Source organism: Chiloscyllium plagiosum, chromosome 26 (assembly GCF_004010195.1).
Source record: "Chiloscyllium plagiosum isolate BGI_BamShark_2017 chromosome 26, ASM401019v2, whole genome shotgun sequence".
In the NCBI taxonomy this organism is placed as follows: Eukaryota; Metazoa; Chordata; class Chondrichthyes; order Orectolobiformes; family Hemiscylliidae; genus Chiloscyllium; species Chiloscyllium plagiosum.
This window is the reverse complement of record NC_057735.1, coordinates 18,039,756-18,058,559: the sequence shown is the minus strand read 5'-3', so window position 1 is coordinate 18,058,559 and position 18,804 is coordinate 18,039,756. Positions and strand designations below refer to the sequence as shown.

Here is an 18,804-nt window from a genome sequence, read left to right as displayed (position 1 = left end):
AAAGACATTTTCCCTTTAATCATACACAGCAAACACTGTAAGTGACTACTAATTTGCCAATTTGAATGAGACTTTTTTCAGGTGAGCCCAGTGATGCTAACATAAATGCCTGAAATTATATTTAACTTATGTGAGATCATACCTGACACAAAGATAAATAATTAATCCCATTAGCTTTCATATTACAAAATTCCTGACCCAGATCCGCAAGTGTATTAATTTAAATATAATCCTATATAATGTGAAAGGATCCATGCCTATGACTTGCATGGCAGTTACTTCCAGCTTGTAAACAATTGACACCAACAATTGACATGGTCTCTAATTTTCCTTTGGAGTTCCACAGGATATGTGTCCCCCAGCACATGTGGGTGGGTGGAATTGGAATGAGAGTCTTTCTTAGCAAAATTAGCTTTGTCACACCTGATCTAAGGTGATCAATAAAGATTAAGCCAGTTTTGTTTATATGTCAAAGGGTTGGAATTACATTCTGGGGGACAATTTCCATACCATCAGCTGACAGCTATTATCTTCTTTGGTGCAATCTACAATCTGATTGCAATCTCTAAATGTAATATTTCATCCCTTAATTCCATTTTTTTTAAACAGAGGACTGCTACAGAGACAAAATAACTGCAAGTGTAAATTCAGTCGCTGACTAGCAAAAGTTTGTGTGGGGTCAATGGGATATCATACCTAGAGGTATCAAAGAAATTTCAAACTGAGTGGGAGGTGATCTCTTGTCATGATTATGAGGGGCTGATAACACCCCTGCTGAAAAAAATGACCACACCCTGCAGATTATCTCCCAAAGTGCAGGTACAGTTTGAGTCCTATCCTTTGAAGAATACACAAGGAGAGGTATTAGGAAAGGTTTGGAGGGATATGGGCCAGGAGCAGGCAGGTGGGGCCAGTTTAGTTTGGGATTATGTTTGGCATGAACTGGTTGGACCCAAAGCTCTGTTTTTGTGTTGTATGACTCTATGAGATGGATGAAATAGAGTCATAGAGATGTACAGCATGGAAACAGACCCTTCGGTCCAACCTCTCCATGCTGATCAGATATCCCAACCCAATCTAGTCCCACTTGACAGCACCCGGCCCATATCCCTCCAAACTCTTCCTATTCATATACCCATCCACATGCCTTTTAAATGTTGAAATTGTACCAACCTCCACCACTTCCTCTGGCAGCTCATTCCATACACATACCACCCTCTGCGTGAAAAAGTTGCCCCTTAGGTCTCTTTTATATCTTTCCCCTCTCACCCTAAACCTATGCCTCTAGTTCTGGACTCCCTGACCCCATGGAGTAGACTTTGTCTATTTATCCTATCCATGCCCCTCATAATTTTGTAAACCTCTATAAGGTCACCCCTCAGCCTCCAAAGGTTCAGGGAATACAGCCCCAGCCTGTTGAGCCTCTCCCTATAGCTCAAATCCTCCAACCTTAGCAACATCCTTGTAAATCTTTTCTGAACCCTTTCAAGTTTCAAATGTTTTCTTTTTACATGGATCTGGTGAGATCCAACACGCAACAAGTCCATTACACGGACTTTCCACACAAATATGCATAAACTCTAACTATGGTAAGTTTACAAGCGGATGTCCTGTTTCAGTGAAATTTGGATTGGGACTGCCATCTGTACAATGTTGAAGATTGGCAGTTACTGTCATGTTTGGGAGCAGGGAACCTCAGAAAAGATTCCTGGTTAGAAAACGGAGGCTCTTCCACGTATCTCTGGGGGCTCTCGTATAGTTCCATTGCTTAGAGATAATTAGCAAAAAGTCAGAAAATTAATTGCGGGTATCAGAAAACAAAGATTTGTTTTAAAAGATAGAGCTAGGATACTTTAACGCTTAGGGCAATCTGTTACTAAGACCCTGAGAGATCCACACTGGGAAAAGCAGGAGAGGGCATGCGTTTGTCATAGTTTATGAGCTATTGGGGCTTTTCTCAATATCTCCTTCTCCTCCAGTTGTGCGTTTAGCGTGTGACCTTACCCTCCTCCTTTAAGGCGCTGATCTGTAACTTAGTGGCTTGGATTTGTTTTGTAATCTTTTTTTATTGGAACTAATACTCAGCAGGGACACAGAAGGAGCTGGATTCGAAGCGAAGGACCATAGCAGACAAATTGCTAGTAGCAAATTTATTGTCCTGTTCCATTTTTATGAAATATCTTTAGTAAGTATCCCAACGCTTGAAATTCCAAGTTATTAAATTTCACTGTCTCCTAGAATTCAAACAGGCGAATTGACTCCTGCTCCGAACAGACGGAGATTTCTTTGCTATTCAGCTGTTGATAACAAATTTTAAAACGTCTGGTTTTATTTTCGAGTGTTAGCTTTTCATGGTTCATATCACGTGGAATTTTGTTTTCTCTCCTGGGAATTGTTCTGTCAGTTTATATCTGCCCCATTTCTATTTCGCCAGAGGTGCCCAGTTTGACGATTGGCAGAAACGATGGGCCGCAAGGAGGAGTGTATTTGCTGGAGGAAACAGACTCTGAACATCACCGACAGTTTCCAGTTAATGGAACAATTGGGGTCGTAAGTAGCTCCGCTTTGAGACATGTTTTGGGACTGCACACTATTCTGCAATTAAAATGGAAGCACTCAGTAGGTCAAAGCTGTGGAAAGAGAAACGTTGTAGGTAGACGAACTTTCCCGGAGTAACATCAAATATAAATTCCATTGAAGCTGGACAGAAGCCGCCAAGTAGTCAGCCTGAATTCACTGAGTACAGCTCGGGTACAATGACAGGGAGAATGCAGGGAACTCCAGTTTAACTCCTGCAAGTATTTAAAAATAGACGAAGCAGACATTCGCCATTAGAACACCCTAATTTCAGCCCCATTGTTAATAGGTTGTCCATACTGTAAGTAATCTAATCTAATCTAAGTAATAGAAAGGCCGATCTACCTTAAATTTTAATTATTATCTGTTATAAAGTAGACAATATAATGTTAATCCTTGCAATAAAAGATATATTACTTCATCAATAGTAGTTGATTTTTCTTTTTTGCTTTTAAAATGAATATAGGACTTTTTCAACTGCTTTCCACCTTATTAATGATGAGTCAGTCAGTTTATAAGAATTTAGATTCTGTGTGCTTGATTTGTACACAACTCTTTCAAAATTGGGTTGCACATTTCGACCTGCCACCATCCGGTGTGGACTGTTATGTCAGGCACATGTCCTTCTCCGTGGGCAAACATTGCCACTTGTGAGATACAATCAGTGCCCTGAGATAGCACAATATCTGTGCAGCAACAACCCAGTGTTTAGAAAGTGAGGTGAAGTTAATACAAAATCCCTGCTGCCAGTTTTCTTTCTTGATGAAGTTCAAAGATCTTGACCAAGTTCTGGGTCCTGATAGGAAAACAGATCCTTTTCTTTCAGCCTTCTGCTCAGTCTCAGTGCAGATCAGGGACTTCATGGCAACTGAACGTAGATCATTTTCTGATAAACCTGCATTATAGATGTCAGTAGCTGTTTATCTTCCTGGTTAATGTCACTGTTAATCGGGAATTAACAGCTTGCTTACATCATCCCAGACTGTTGTGAGTTGAGCAAAAATATTAATTGGAATTATAAAATAATCCGGACATGTATGTTTGTTTCTATTTTTAAAATAAATTCTGCCAGGGCTATTAAATAGGCTGCAACCCAAACCTAATCTTCATTGACAGCTGAAAACTATTCAACCATTGTTTCTGAATTAATTTGAAATTTAAATAGGTTCAAGGTTTATTCTGTCCTCTGTCCTTGAACTTGAATCCACTTCTTCTGCCTGTCAGATGTTTCCATTTAATCGTGTGACTGAAGGACTTTGTCACTTGTCTTAATCACTTACCAGTTTTATTCCCAGACAATAATTCACAAGATAAAATTAAATCAATATACAGAAAACACATTATAACATTAACGGGATGTAGGTGTTGCCCTCTCAGCATCTGTTGCCCATCCTAATGCCTTATTAGACCATTTCACCTTGTTGTGCAACGGTGGCTCAGTGGTTAGTAATGCTGCCTCACAGCACCAGGGACCCAGGTTTGATTCCAGCCTCGGTTGACTGTTTGCATGGAGTTTACACATTCTCCCTGTGCCTGTGTGGGTTTCCTCCAGGTGCTCTGGTTTCCTCCTACAATCCAAAGATGTGTAGATTAGGTGAATTGGCCATGCTAAATTACCCATAGTGTTCAGAGATGTATAGGTTAGGTGGAGATAATAGGGTAGAGGAATGGGTCTGGGTGGGTTACTCTTCAGAGGGTTGGTGTGGATATGGTGGGCAGAAGGGCCTGTTTCCACTCTGTAGGGATTCTATGATTCTTGAATCACATTTAGGCCAGACCAGGTAAAGAAAACAAATTTCTTTCCCTAAAGAACATTAGTGTATTAGATGGGTTTTACAACAATTTTACAGCAATAGCTTCATTGCCATCATTATTAAGATTAATTTTCAATTTTAGGTTTTATTACTTGAATTTAAATTCCTCCAGCCTGCAAGATGGGTCTTAGAACTCCAGGCACATCTGGATTACTAGCCTGTAACATTACCACTACATGACCATCTTCCCTTAAATGTAAATGAGTATGCTAGCCACTATTGAACATTGATTTAAATAGATCTGCTAGGATGCAGAAACAGGCAATCATTCAACAAGGCAATAGGATATAGTTATATGTTGCTGTGAGAGATCAGAAAGACCATGGCCATAGGAATATTGTAGGCATACTTTTCCAAGATAATGCAGTAACAATAGTGTGTAAGGGGAATTGTGTCTACAAAACGTCTGCCTGAGTAATTCTTTACAACTTGTGTATCCATGTTGCTGTTGAAGGAAGTGTTGCCAATGTGTTTTATGTGAAGAAGATAACAGTTTATTAATTCTGCAAAGATTGGTTTGCATGTCGTCTCAAGTAGTAGATTACAAAAGAATTAATATGAATAAAATGAGTCTTCAAAACCTTCTAAGAATTATTTAGATGAGCACTTGAAATGACACAGCATATTCTAATTGGATTAAAATAGATAGCTGCTTGGTGGCTGGTGTGGATATAGGCTAAAGGGCTATTTTCTGTGCTCTAAAACACTACGGCTCTAAGACTCTAAAAGTTTATTGTGAATGAGTTGATAGCTGTGCTGTCCTCAAATAATCCTGGGGACATCTGTAAAGATAGTCAAGGATTGATTAGGGATAGTTAGCACAGCTTTGTGCGTGGGAAGTGGTGTCTCATAAACTTGATTGAGTTTTTTGAGTATGTAATCAAAATTATTGAGGGAAGAGTGGTAGTGTTGTCTACATGGACTTTAATAAAGTCTTTGACAAGGTTCTGCATGGTGGACTAGTTAGTAAAGTTAGATCACGTGGGGTTCGGAGAGACCTTGTCAATTGGATACAAAATTGACTTGACAGTAGGAGACAAAGTGAAAGATTGTTTTTTGGTTTGAAGGCCTGTGGTCAGCAGTGTTCAGCAGGGATCTGTGCTGGGGTGTATTTTTGTTTGTCATTTATATAAATGATTTGGATGAGAATATAAGAGGCATGATTAGTAAGTTTGCGGATGATACCAAAATTGGTGCTTTAATCGACAGTAAAGAGGTTATCTAAGATTAGAAAGAGATCTTGATCAATTAGGTAGGTCAATGGGCTGATGAGTGGAAGATGGAGTTTAATTTAGATAAATGCAAAGTAATGCATTTTGGTAAAACAAACAAGGACAAGTCATATACAGTTAATGGTAGGGCCTTGGGTAGTGTTGTCAAACAGAGAGAACTGGGGTGCAAGTACATAGTTCTTTGAAAGTTGCATCACACAGGAAGGTTAAGAAGACATTTAGCATGCTTCCCTTCATTGTGCAGACCACTTTGGAGTTGGATGTCATGTTGAGATTGTACAGGATATTGGTGAGGCACAGACATGTTGGACCATAGGATCTGTTTCCGTGCTATATGATTCAATGTCTGTAAGACCATCTCAGTTGAATAAAAGGAAAACAAGTTATAGTCTATCAAGCCAAATTTCAGCCTGTGATTTGATTGTCCAGGAATAGATTCATTTAAGATTATAACAATATCTTGCAAAATTTTGTACTGCACTAAGATCACAGATGTTATCTTTCCTATCTCAAGTTTGACATAACATCTTTTATAACAATTTAGTTCCTATCTTTCATTTAATTTCGCACACTGAAGCTGAATGACATCTTCCTAAACAACACAAGTGCTTGATTGAAATCACTAGAGAACTTGGAATTCAAGCACTATTTGATGAAACAAATTGTTGTAGCAATACTCATAACTTTAACTTAGTAAACAAGCCTTAGAGATTCAATTAACAAAATAAAACTGATTTTTCTTTTATGGGAACAATGTTAGAGAAAAATCATGAATGAGTTGGAAGCAGAGGCATCAAACTGTAAGAACAGTAGATTGAGAAAAGAATAGAATGAAAGTATTAAAAAGGGGAGATAAGGAAGATGATGGTTACTGAACGAAAGATGCAATACATTTTGTGTATTTGTTGAGTAATTTTACTGGAGACAACAATTGATAAATGATTACATGCTTTCAGAGCATTGTTTGTAATCTGTGATTCATGAAAATTCATGAAAATAGTTCAGGAGCAATCCAGAATGAGGATGCTGGCTGTTTTAAAATTTGCATAAAACTTTGTTAAATAATGGTAAGACTCAATGGGCTGTTCTAACTAACGGCCCACCCACCTATTAAAGTTTTCTTTCACTGATAGTGTATGGGAGGATAACACACAAAAAATAATTTTCATCAGGGAATTCAAATTTGTAAAAACATGTAACCTTCACAGGAGGGCATTTTATTTAGATATCACAAAATCTTTTTTTTTGTAACAATAATATTGTTTGAGTAACCACAGCAATGGAAAAGAGAATGTATTAAATCTTATGTTTTTATGTTGGTTAAGTACGAGCCAGGTCAAGTTCTTTTTGGAGGGATTCTCACCTTGAGGCCTGGTGAGATTTCTCACTGTAATTTACCAAACACACCCCATTAACTGAAAGCAACAAATGCTGGAGATCACAACGGGTCAGGCACCATCCATGGAGAGAGAGCAAGTTAACGTTTTGAGTCTAGATGACTCTTCAAGACTAATCATCTAGACTCGCAATATTAGCTTGGTCCCTGTCCATGGATGCTGCCTGACCAGCTGTGACCTCCAGCATTTGTTGTTTTCAGTACAGATTCCAATATCTACAGTAATTTGTTCCTATACCCCATTAACTATCTACCCTGCCCCTGTGGGGTGTCTCACATATGACTTTACCCCTATCTTACCATTTTTATTCCCAAAACAATTTGTCCCTCAGTGGTCATATGCCAAAAGACTGGCATACCTTGCACCTGCACCATCTTTGAAAGGCTGCTATATACACAGACAAGCATTGACAACCCATTGTTGCCACTTACTGGTACCATAATGGCACAGTAACCTCAAAGCCCTGCTGCCCATAACACATTACTGGCATGGCTGACATTCCCTTGTACTTTCAACCCATTCTCTCACCCTAGTTGCTGATTAATCACCAGGCCTTCTGTTCTGAGCTACATCTATTTATTTTCTAGTCAACGTGATCAGGCATGTTACTACACATCTCTGGAGCAGGTGGGACTTTTACCTGGGCGTCTGAGTCGAAGTGTAGGGAAAGTACCACTGCACCATTGCACCATAAAAATTACATTGTGTCCAAGCAGCCTCTCTGAGTCACCACTACTCTTCCTTCAAAGCCCAGTGGTCACCAACATCTTGGCATTGTCCATTAGGGAACATCACAGATAGGCAAACGTATGGTCAAGTCCTACTATGAGATTTTATTTGTAACCACTGAAAGAGAACACAAAAGAAATGAGTACAGGCTGCAGTTCACCCCCACAATGTGATCCAAGTCATGGGTTCTTGATCTTGACAGTCTTGCACCCAAATCTCATCTACTGGAATTGGTGTCAATCAGCTCTCATCTACTGGAACTAGTTATCAATCAGCTCATATCTGTCTCATAGCTCACACCTTTAAACTGAGCTCTGTCATTCACAAGGAGACCTTCCTCTAGCTCAGTGTCCTCATCCTCCTCCTTGGAAAACTGCTCCTACTCTCCTTGCTCCTGACCATCTAACACAGTACCTTGATGCTTACTCCAATTGTGTAGAACACAATGGGCCAGATTGATGTGGCAATACTGGAGGGTGACCCCAGAATTCACCTTCAAAGCCCTATCATTTGTTCTATCATTATCCAGTTCACAGCATGTGCACCACATGGTGAAGGTGCCACACCAGCTGAGTGACCAGCACATTACATCCAGAAAGGAGTGCCTGCTTTTCTTTGACTCCCTTCCCATCCCAGACACACTTCAACCATTCCACTTTCCATTGCATTCATTAATGCCTATCATCATACTTACAATGATGTTCCTGTTGTCCCGTGGCATCCTTGGACATTCCACAAATGATGGGGTGCTTTCGCTCAGCATATCCTTTTAAGTTATTGCCACTAAATTCTGTGTCTCTAAGACAACAATGTTAGTTTAACTAGCACCAGTGGTATGGTGCAATCTGCCTTTGAAGTATTTTTGATGCATCAGCACATCCACTCTGCGTGCATTGCATGTATGTGAAGAAATGTTTACAAATGAAATAGCTAGAGTTTGCAAACCTATGCTTCATGTATTTGCCATAAGATAATTATGGCCAATAGCCCCTATCTTGTGGCCTATCATGCCCCCTATTCCTCCATTCCCAAGGCTGTTCCACATACCCTTCATACATATGACTATCATCTGGTCACAGTCCTTATTCCCACCTTCACAAATACTTCTTCCTTCTCCCCAGTCCCAGTCCTGACACCCCCAATCCTTTTGGCAATGATCCCTTCTACTGCCCAAAGAGGCCCCTCCCCTTGCACCCTTCTTAACAACCAAACGACAGACAGCAAGGATTGCATTGGCTGTACACCTCTAAGTGACATTTAATGAGCTGTCCTTAGACATGACTAGACCCCTGACGCTATGTTGCAACTGTCTGACCAATGATACACAACTTCCCCTAACTGCTGCTCTGGCCCTATAAGGTAGACAATTGCCTGTTCCCTGGATTATAATCATATACGTTCTGTGATGATGAGCATTTCAATTTGATGACTGACTGTGGCTAAGACCCTGTCTGTGTGTGGACTGTGCCCCTGACTGACAGTACCAGGACCTCCTATATGACTACATACCCCATTTAATAGGACTGAGGACTAGCCTCCCACTCAGTTCCAACATAGACAGCTTTCTTTTAGCTGTTTTCTCCAAAACAAAATGGAAGAGCTCCACTGAGCACAGATAAGTAGAGGTAATCTGACATAGCGAATCATTTTCTTATTGTGGAATCTGCCTGAATTTAATCTCTTTGATGCCATTGAAATGAGAACAGTGCAGGATCTATAACAGGTAGTGATGTTCTCTGGTATCAATATCTCTGTAGCAGAGGCAAACATTTAGTTCATATTCCTATATCTCTAGCAAGTCAATAAATGAGTTGTAAAATTGTGCTTATTATTGAGCAGAGTATAGAAACAATCCCATTCCCACAGTGGGACACATCATTGTTTGAAAATTACTGTATAATACAGATATCATTAACTAGGTTGTTACTCATACATGTAATAAATGTTTGTTTTATCCTGACAGAGGAGCCTTTTCAGAAGTGTATTTGGCAAAAGAGAGGGCTACTGACAAAATGGTAGCTTTGAAGTGTGTTCAGAAAAGTGATGTAAATGACATCTCATTAGAAAATGAAATTGCTGTTTTGAGAAGGTAAGATTGCTTGTATTTTACTGACACATTGTTTGCAATTCAATTACTAACTTGCATAACTTAAATGAATGTACTGTTGCAATGTTTTTGTATTCACTCATTGGGTGTGGGTCTTGCTGGCTGGGCCAGCATTTTATTGCCTATCCCCAATTGCCCTGGAGATTACAGAATGATTGCAATGTTTTTCCTTATCTTTCTGGATTTTAGGATAAAACATGAAAACATTGTAGCTCTGGAAGACATCTATGAAAGTCCCACTCATTTCTACCTAGTTATGCAACTGTGAGTAGCATTCAAATTCACTTTATGAACCATGATTCATATTTCATAATTTCATGAATTATGTGGCATCAGTGATGTAGATGCAACTGAGAGATTGGTGCTATGCTGTGTTGATTTTAACTTTTATAGTGCCTTTAGCATGGTAAAACATTCCAAGGCACTGCACAATAGAGCCATCGATTCATACAGCACAGAAACAGAACCTTTGGCCCAACCAGTCCATGCCCACATCATCCCAAAATGAATTAATCCCACCTGCCTGTGGTTGGCCCATATCCTCGAAATATTTCTTATTCATGTACTTACCCAAATACCATCTAAATATTGTAACTGTATCCACATCCTCCACTTCCTCTGGAAATTCATTCCACTCACCACAAATAGTGATGTTATGGCCCTTATATACCACACTTGGTCATTATCATCATGCCAAAAATCTGTTTATTGCATTTAAGAAAGCATGGCAATAGCAGAATGTGGTGCACCTAGTAAAACTACAATACAGGACTAGTCGTATGCATGGCAGTAGTATGAGCTATCAAATTTGACACATAACTAAGAAAGGAGATATTAGGACAGATGACCAAAACCTTAGTTTTGGAAGCAAGATTTATGCAGTATGTTTTAAAAAAAGCCAAAGAGGCATTAAGAGGTGGAAATGTTTCCAGAGGGAATTCCAGATCTTGGATCTAGATGACTCCATGGTGGGTGATATGCACAATTGAACAGCCACAATTGGAGGAACAGATAAAATCTTTACAGAACCTATTCCAAGGGAGCTAATAAACATGGGATGACAATCAGGTTCACGCTGCCAGTAGAGAGTCTTTGGCGTATCAAAAATGTTAGCATTTGCAGTACATTATGTTCCACTTTAAATCATGCATAGCACTATGCATTCCTGATAGATTAGGTATCCTACCAAAAGCACAATGTTGGAAGATTATCCTCATTGTTTCTGCCTTACCTGGCAGATAAATATTTTCCATTCTTATGGTGCCAACTTGAAACTGCAGCTTTGTAATCATGGGATTAGCCAATAAATGTTTTTCTATGGAATACTCATTGGGTAAGCCAACAGAAACTGATCAGCACAACACCGATACCAACTAGAAGCCTGTGACGTAATCAGACCTTTGACAGTTGGGTGTGTCAGACCCAGCTCAGTATATAGCACAAGTGGCTTTGAGTCAGAAGGTCATGAGTGAAAGTCCTAGTCCAAAAAAGTAGAGCATGACACTTCTTCTGACATTCCAGTGTCATACTAAGGGAGAACAGTGCTGCCAGAATCATTATCAAATGAGCTCTTTATTTGAGCTCTTTTCAGTTCTCTCAGGTGTATGTAGAAGATCCCATGCTACTCTTTTTAAGAATGGGTCAATGGGCTAAAAAATAACAGATGAGGCGTACATCTGGATAAATTGCATTTCGGTGCAACAAACAGGGGTAGGACTTACACAATTAGTGGTAGGGTGATGAGTAGTTTTGTAGAACAGAGTGACCCAGGGGTTCAGGTAGATAATTATTTGAAGTTTATGTCATATATAGACAGAATGGTTAAAAAGGCATTTAACATGCTTGCCTTCTTTGCTCAGTTCTTTGAGTATAAGAATGTTGAGGTTGTACAGGACATTGGTGAGGCCTCTTCTGGAATACTGTGTCCAGTTCTGGTTGGCCAGTTATAGGAAGGATTTTATCAAGCTGGAGAGGGTTCAGAAGAAATTTACCAGGATGTTGCTGGGTATGGAAGTTTTGAGTTACAAGATGAAGCTGGATAGGCTGGGACATTTTTTTCACTGGTGCATGGGAGGCTGAGAAGCGACTTTACAGAAATTTAAAAGACAATGAGCAGTATAGATGGAGTTAATGGTATTGTCTTTTTCTTATTGTCTTTGGGGTATTTCAAGACTAGGGGCATTGAAGGTGAGAAGAGAGAGATTGAAAAAAGACATGACACGCAAATGTTTTACACAGAGGGTGGTTTGCGTGTGGAATGAATTTTCTGAGGACAATTGCAACATTTAAAAGACATTTGGATAAGTACATAAATAGGAAGGGTTTGAAGGGAAATGGGCCAAGAAAAGGCAGGTGGGACTAGTTTGGGATTATGTTCATTATGGTCTGGATGGACCTTGGGTCTGTTTCTATGCTGTACGACTCTATGACACTAAATGCAGTGGAGTTCCCCTTGGTATTTTGACCAAAATTTATCTCTCAAACAGACTTTTTAAAGGTAAATTAGTTGATTATAATCACATTGCTGTTTGTGGGAGCTGACTGTGTGTATTTTGGCTGGGAAGTTTCATATAAAATCGCAATTGCAATCTTTCAAAAATTATTCAATGGCTGGAAAGTGATTTTGAAAGTTCTGAGCTGTGAAAGGCTATTTGCTAAGCTTCTTTTTTCTTTATATCTGCAAGGTTACTATGAATATCAATAACTATCATGGAGCCACTAATGTAGGTCCAGATAGATTTTCTATAGGGATCTTTAGGTTCCCTTGATAGAAGATTGCAGAAACTCCAGAGAAATCATATAAGTGGTTGTTCCAGAGTTTTATTCAGATTATTGTTGAGAAACAGGAGAATTCCATTGAGAAATGACTGCACTTGACTTTGTGCTATTATGAAATTATCTTAATGTCATAGTTCCCAAAACAGTTGGATCTCATGGAACTTATTACTCCATGCATCATTAGAAAAGTAGTAAATAGAGCATTGATTGTAACTCAGTTATGTGGAAAGTATGTCTCAGTAAAGAATGTTTTGCCAATACAATGTTCTTGGTGATGGATAGTTCAGCATTCTATTGTTATGTTACTGATTTATGCAGGAATGTATATGCTGCCAATTGACAAGATTAAGCTGGTTAGAGGACTCTGTGGCATTTGTTTCTTGGGAATAAAACAATTTTTCAAGTGAAGGGGTGTAAGCATTGTGAGTGTGCATTCCTTTTTATTGATAAAGCATATAAGTTTACATTTATTTCCAGTGTGTTAGGAGGAGAACTGTTTGACAGGATTCTAGAGCGTGGAGTTTACACAGAGAAAGACGCCAGTATTCTGATTCAGCAAATACTTGATGCTGTAAAATACCTTCATGACAATGGAATTGTACATCGAGACTTAAAGGTATTAAGATCATTTTGCTATGGCAATATTTGAAAAAGCAATCATGAGCAAATAATGTTCTAATTTTGCAGGAAATATTAATTATTATATTTAATAATGCAGTATTCAGACATTATATAAAGGTAAAATATCACGTAGAGATCTGCGTTTTCCACCTACCATGCCTTTGCAGCCTATGAAATAAATGTAAAACACCCTGTAGGTGGACTCTGAATCACATTTCTCCTGGATGAGCACTTCAATATATTTCATGTTGCTCCAGAAGATAGAGTGTTGTTTTTTATTTTTCATTCATGGGATGTGGGCATCACTGGCTAGGCCAGAATTATAATCCATTCTTAATTGCCCAGTTAAAAGTCAACCATAATGCTCTTGGTGTGGAGTCACATGAAGGCCAGATCAGGTAAGCATAGCAGGTTTCTTTCCCTAAAGGCTTTTATGACAATTGAAGATGCCTACATTGTCAATTTTTCTTTCTAGAACGTTTTTATTGAACTCAGAATTCACCATCTGATATGATGGGATTGCACCCATGTACCTTAGCCTGGGGTTCTGGATTTCTCACACAGTGACATTGTCAACCAGAAAAAGCAGTTTTGTCCCTGTCTAAACTCACATAAGGGTTTAATAATGTAGAAGTGAAAGCAGCAGTACAAGCAAGTTAGTAAATGCTTTGATTAAAGATGTTCAAAGATAATAGTCTGGAGATGGCTTATAGATGTTTGGACAGAACACGACTCTGATGTGGTTGTTTGCAAACTGCATTGCAAAGCTTAGGATAAAATAAACCCTTTTCAGAAAGAGATAATAGTTCAATTCATGATGGAATTAACTGATTGAAAGGGATTATGTTGATCTTCAACGTGAACGTGAAATTAACTCAGCCATGCTGCACTAAATGCTGTCAATTAGCTTTGAGCTCATTTCACTCCACTGAAGAGGACTATTTTCAGCCCCACAATTTTTGTAGCATGCACATTCTGTCCCCTCATTGTATGGTGTGTCCAAATCAAACTGTTGATACATGGATTCCTTGCTTATAATGATAAAATATTTTGAAGGTCGATTTGCAAAATAAAGGAAATCTAATTAAATCATAATAATTTAGAAATACAAAAGCATAGCAATGGAAATCTGCCTGTTTTTGAATTGTTTCATGAATCTTAATTAACATCCTGAGTCAAGGCATCCTTAGTCCAATTGATCAATTTTCAATAGGTTGTTACAATTATTTGTAACCATAGAAATATTCTCAATAGATTCTGTAATGAAAATATTTTCACAAATAAGTACCTGCATGCAATGGTCTTTTTGACAGGTAAGACACCCTGTACAAGCTGGACTAAGCCAGCTTGTTACCATTGGCACTGCTTTCTTTGCACGTAAGTATTGTCACTGTTTGAATATAATACAGAGCAAGAAGAGAGTCCCAGTATCCCAAGCAGAAGCTTAAAAGAGGAAACGAAATATCACCAGAGTGCAATTTTGCAAAATCATTCCTCTTTATCTCTATCATTGGCTTAAAACCAAGCAATTCTTCAATGTACTTTAGTGTTACATTTTTTTAAAATCAAGTAGTCGCCTTGCACCTAGCTTGTCAAGTCCAGAGAATTTTAAAGATCTGAATCATGGGAGCAAATTGGCTTGATATCAAGGTTTATAGAAGTTCTATGTGAAGTAGATCGGGATAGTTTCAAGATAAAAGCAAAATACTGGAGATCCTGTAAATTTGAAATAAATTTGAAAATTGAGTCAGTATTACCTTTGGAGGGAGGAAAAAAATTAATGGCTGAGTTTGCCCAACCCTTTGGCAATGGGCTCAGAGGCAGGAAGGCTGGAGGCAGTTAGGCATTTGGGAAGATGTACAGGATTTGCTGCCTGTTGGGAGACTAATTAATCCTCTATAGTGACCAATTGAGGGCCATTAATCTCTGAAAGTCATGTTGCCCATCTCAGGTTGGGAGGCCTGGCACTGCAGAGGGAGACTGCCCAGTGAGCATTCTCCTAAAGGATTCTGTGTGCAAAACCCTACTTTCCATTGATGGGGACTCTGGTGGTAATGGCTGACCTCATGACAATGGATTTTCAGAAAGCCACCTCTCCCCTCCCTCCATCTCAATCTGCGGACCCTTCCCCCTAACCCTACCCGCCTTTTTCTGAGCATGCCCAGCTACTGAGACCTTCTCCCGGATTTTGAAGTTCCAACAAAGGCCATCCTTACCAATAATGCTGCTCAGGTAGCTAAACTGCCAGCCCTTCGTTTGAACTGACACTTCTTCAGACAGAAGCAATTGTTTAGTTGACATCCACTGGCAAATGTGCTTCCAAAGTCCTACTGCAGACTGGAACACCTCCTGTTTTTGGCAGTTTCAGATGGGACCTCTGCCATCACCATAATCCTCAGACACGCATTTCAGAGGTTTGTCAGATCGTCAACCTGAAACTTTAACATTGTTGAGTTTTCTGGACATTCTCAGTCTAGATTCTTGTGGTTTTCAATCATAGTCCCCAAATACCAAATCTCAAACTAAGATGATCAGTGTGGAAATGGGATAAATGTCAGATTAATAGGAGTGTTTTTTCTGTGGTTAATTGTTGAGATACATTTGGCACGTCAAAATAGTGGAAACTTTATAATACACCTAATTCCCTATATCTGGCCAGAGTGTGTTTGATATTGATATCCAGGGCCTGAATTGGAAAATGTTCTGTTCCTCACAGCTACAGTCCTTAGTTTTCTATTCTGAATCTTGTCAGATAGATCCATATCCTTTTCAAAGCACCCAATAATGCCTCATAAATATTGTGATGTTCAAAATGTGTCTTCACCAGTGATCTATAGTGAGGAATGTTATAGTACTGTTACTAATGTTACAATTTCTCTCATAGCCTGAAAACCTGCTGTACTACAGCTTGGATGAAAACTCCAAGATTATGATCAGTGACTTTGGTCTTTCAAAGATCCTGGACATGGGTGTGATGTCCACAGCATGTGGTACACCCGGCTACGTGGGTAGGGTTTGCATGTTTTATGAACTCAATTAGTTCATAATTAGACATTAGAACTTTGATAGCTGTCTATAGGATATTGTGATAATTAATGAGACAAGATTGTTTCATTCCAGACTCTCGGTGATTCACTGCACAACAACCTTTACTAAATTCAAAAACTTCAGCAATTATCTTGCATTAGCAGTTTTTTTCCTCACGAATGGAATCAACTTTCGAAAGAGAGATTACATTACTGCAATGTTTCATCTTGTCTGAAGGCTTTTCAAGTTGCTTTATAATTAATAGGTTGTTTTTAGTGTGCAGTTATTGTTATTTAGGCAACTTTTTGCATGACACAAATATAAGGCCCAAACAATATTTATTCAGCATGATGAGCCACACTTGGAGTCTAATTAGCTCAGTTGGCTAAAGCCTAGCATATGGAATAGATTAACACCAAGAACCCTATTTGATCCCTGTTATAGCTGAAGTAGACTTGGACTTGCTTATTCTCATACCTGCAGTAAACAAAATCACAGCGTTTTGCCATGGTTTAGCAAATAATCACCAAGGACCTGCCTTTTGTGCAGAAAACTCAAAAAATGGAAGCCACATATAGATCTTATGTTGTGCACTATAGCTCTGTTTCATGCATTGAAATTGTCTCCAATGTGATTGCTGATCTCTGATTAGTCAAATTAGTACTGTCATCTAAACCAATTGACAGCTGCCTCATTTATGTTTGAAATAAGTACAAGAACCGATAGTGAGCTGAACGAGGCACGATCAAGAGAAAAATTGGGGAATGTGAAATAGGGATTAAAATCCAAAAACACAGATGAATCTGAGCTGAGGAAAACCGCTCTTCCTTCCTGTATTTGCACACCACTAAAGTAAGGCAGACTGTAAAATAAGACTTATCTAAAGTTATGGTAAATTTCTTCTGGGTCTTACACCTGGAATTTCACTATTTTAAACAGAATTGAGAAAATTTAATTGAGCATTTTTGAATGGATGACACAGCACAAAAATCTGGATCTATAATTCCAACGTTAATGTTAAGAATATCAGATTTATGTTGTAGGTTGTTTTATGCATGCTAGCATCCTGGAATCTAACTTGTTCAACATAAAACTGGTTTTGGATCTAAGATAGATGAGTTTATTTATTCTTAATAAAATTGCTAGTAAATTATTACTGACCTAAAACAGCACAGATTAGTAGGCATATATGTGTTAAGAAGGAAATACTGCCCCATTTGGTGGTAAGAATATACTTCTCAAGAAGTAAAAAAGTAACAGTTTAACCTGCATTTCACTTGCAGTGTGCTCAACCTTAGAGTATTTGAAGCTAACACCGGTTAAAAAAAAGTTTCAATTTCCAAACACCCATTGTGATATTCAATAAATATAATTTAGAAAAGCACAAATATCTGAAATACCATTTTAAAAAATTTCCTTTTAATACTTCAATAATGTTGATAACATGTTTAACTAGAACAGATGTTGAGTATTCACAGAATTTGATGGCAGAAATGCATTCATTAAGACAGGGGCTGGCCTTTAAAATGATAGCAACACATTTAGAACATAAAACGTAACAGCGCAGTACAGGCCTTTCAGCCCTCGATGTTGCACCAACCTGTGAAACCAATCTGAAGCCCAGCTAATCAACACTATTCCATTATTATCCTTATATTTATCCAACGACCTTAAATGCCCTTAAAGTTGGCGAGTCTACTACTGTTGCAGGCAGGATGTTCCACACCCTTACTATTCTCTGAGTAAAGAACCTACCTCTGATGTCTGTCCTATATCTATCACCTCTCAATTTAAACCTATGTCGCCTCATGCTAGCCATCACTATCTGAGGAAAAAGACTTTCACTGTCCACCCTAACTAATCCTCTGATCATCTTGAATGTTTCTATTAAGTCACCTCTCAACTTTCTTCGTTCTAATGAAAACAGCCTCAATCTCTCAGCCTTTCCTCATAAGACCTTCCTTCCATACCAGGCAACATCCTGATAAATCTCCTCTGCACCCTTTCTCATGCTTGCACATCCTTCCTATAATGTGATGACTAGAACTGTACGCAATACACTAAGTGGGGCCACACCAGAGTTTTGTACAGCTGCAACATAACTTCATGGCTCCGAAACTCAATCACTCTACCAACAAAAATGAACACAACTTATGCCTTCTTAACAACCTCTCAACCTGGTTGGCAATTTTCAGGGATCTATGCACATGGACTCTGAGATCCCTCTGCTCATCCTCACTACCAAGAATCTTACCATTTGCCCAGTACTCTGTATTACTGTTACTCCTTCCAAAGTGAATCACCTCACACTTTTCCGCATTAAACTTCATTTGCCACCTCTCAGCCCAACTCTGCGGTTTATCCATGTCCCTCTGTAACCTGCACTGTCCTTCTGCACTGTCCACAACTCCATCAACCTTAGTGTTATCTGCAAATTTACTAAACCATCATTCTACATACTCATCTAGGTCATTTATAAAAATAACAGACAACAATGGTCCCAAAACAGATCCTTGCAGTAC

At 38.8% G+C, this 18,804-nt stretch overlaps 1 protein-coding gene across 2 annotated transcripts in view; it reads left to right on the top strand.

The window, feature by feature from the left end:
* Positions 1–2,007: 2,007 nt before the first annotated feature.
* The window catches only part of LOC122563163 (calcium/calmodulin-dependent protein kinase type 1-like), a 42,590-nt gene continuing 25,793 nt past the window's right edge, over positions 2,008–18,804 (top strand). Inside the window, exons 1-6 of one of the 2 annotated variants that reach the window (XM_043716646.1) lie at positions 2,008–2,185; positions 2,435–2,550; positions 9,713–9,838; positions 10,046–10,120; positions 13,112–13,250; positions 16,140–16,263. In XM_043716646.1, coding sequence (XP_043572581.1) covers positions 2,465–2,550; positions 9,713–9,838; positions 10,046–10,120; positions 13,112–13,250; positions 16,140–16,263 — 550 coding nt within the window. In that variant the 5' untranslated portion in view covers positions 2,008–2,185; positions 2,435–2,464. The remainder of the gene's footprint in view (positions 2,186–2,434; positions 2,551–9,712; positions 9,839–10,045; positions 10,121–13,111; positions 13,251–16,139; positions 16,264–18,804) is intronic. The other variant, XM_043716645.1, reaches the window with a different exon arrangement.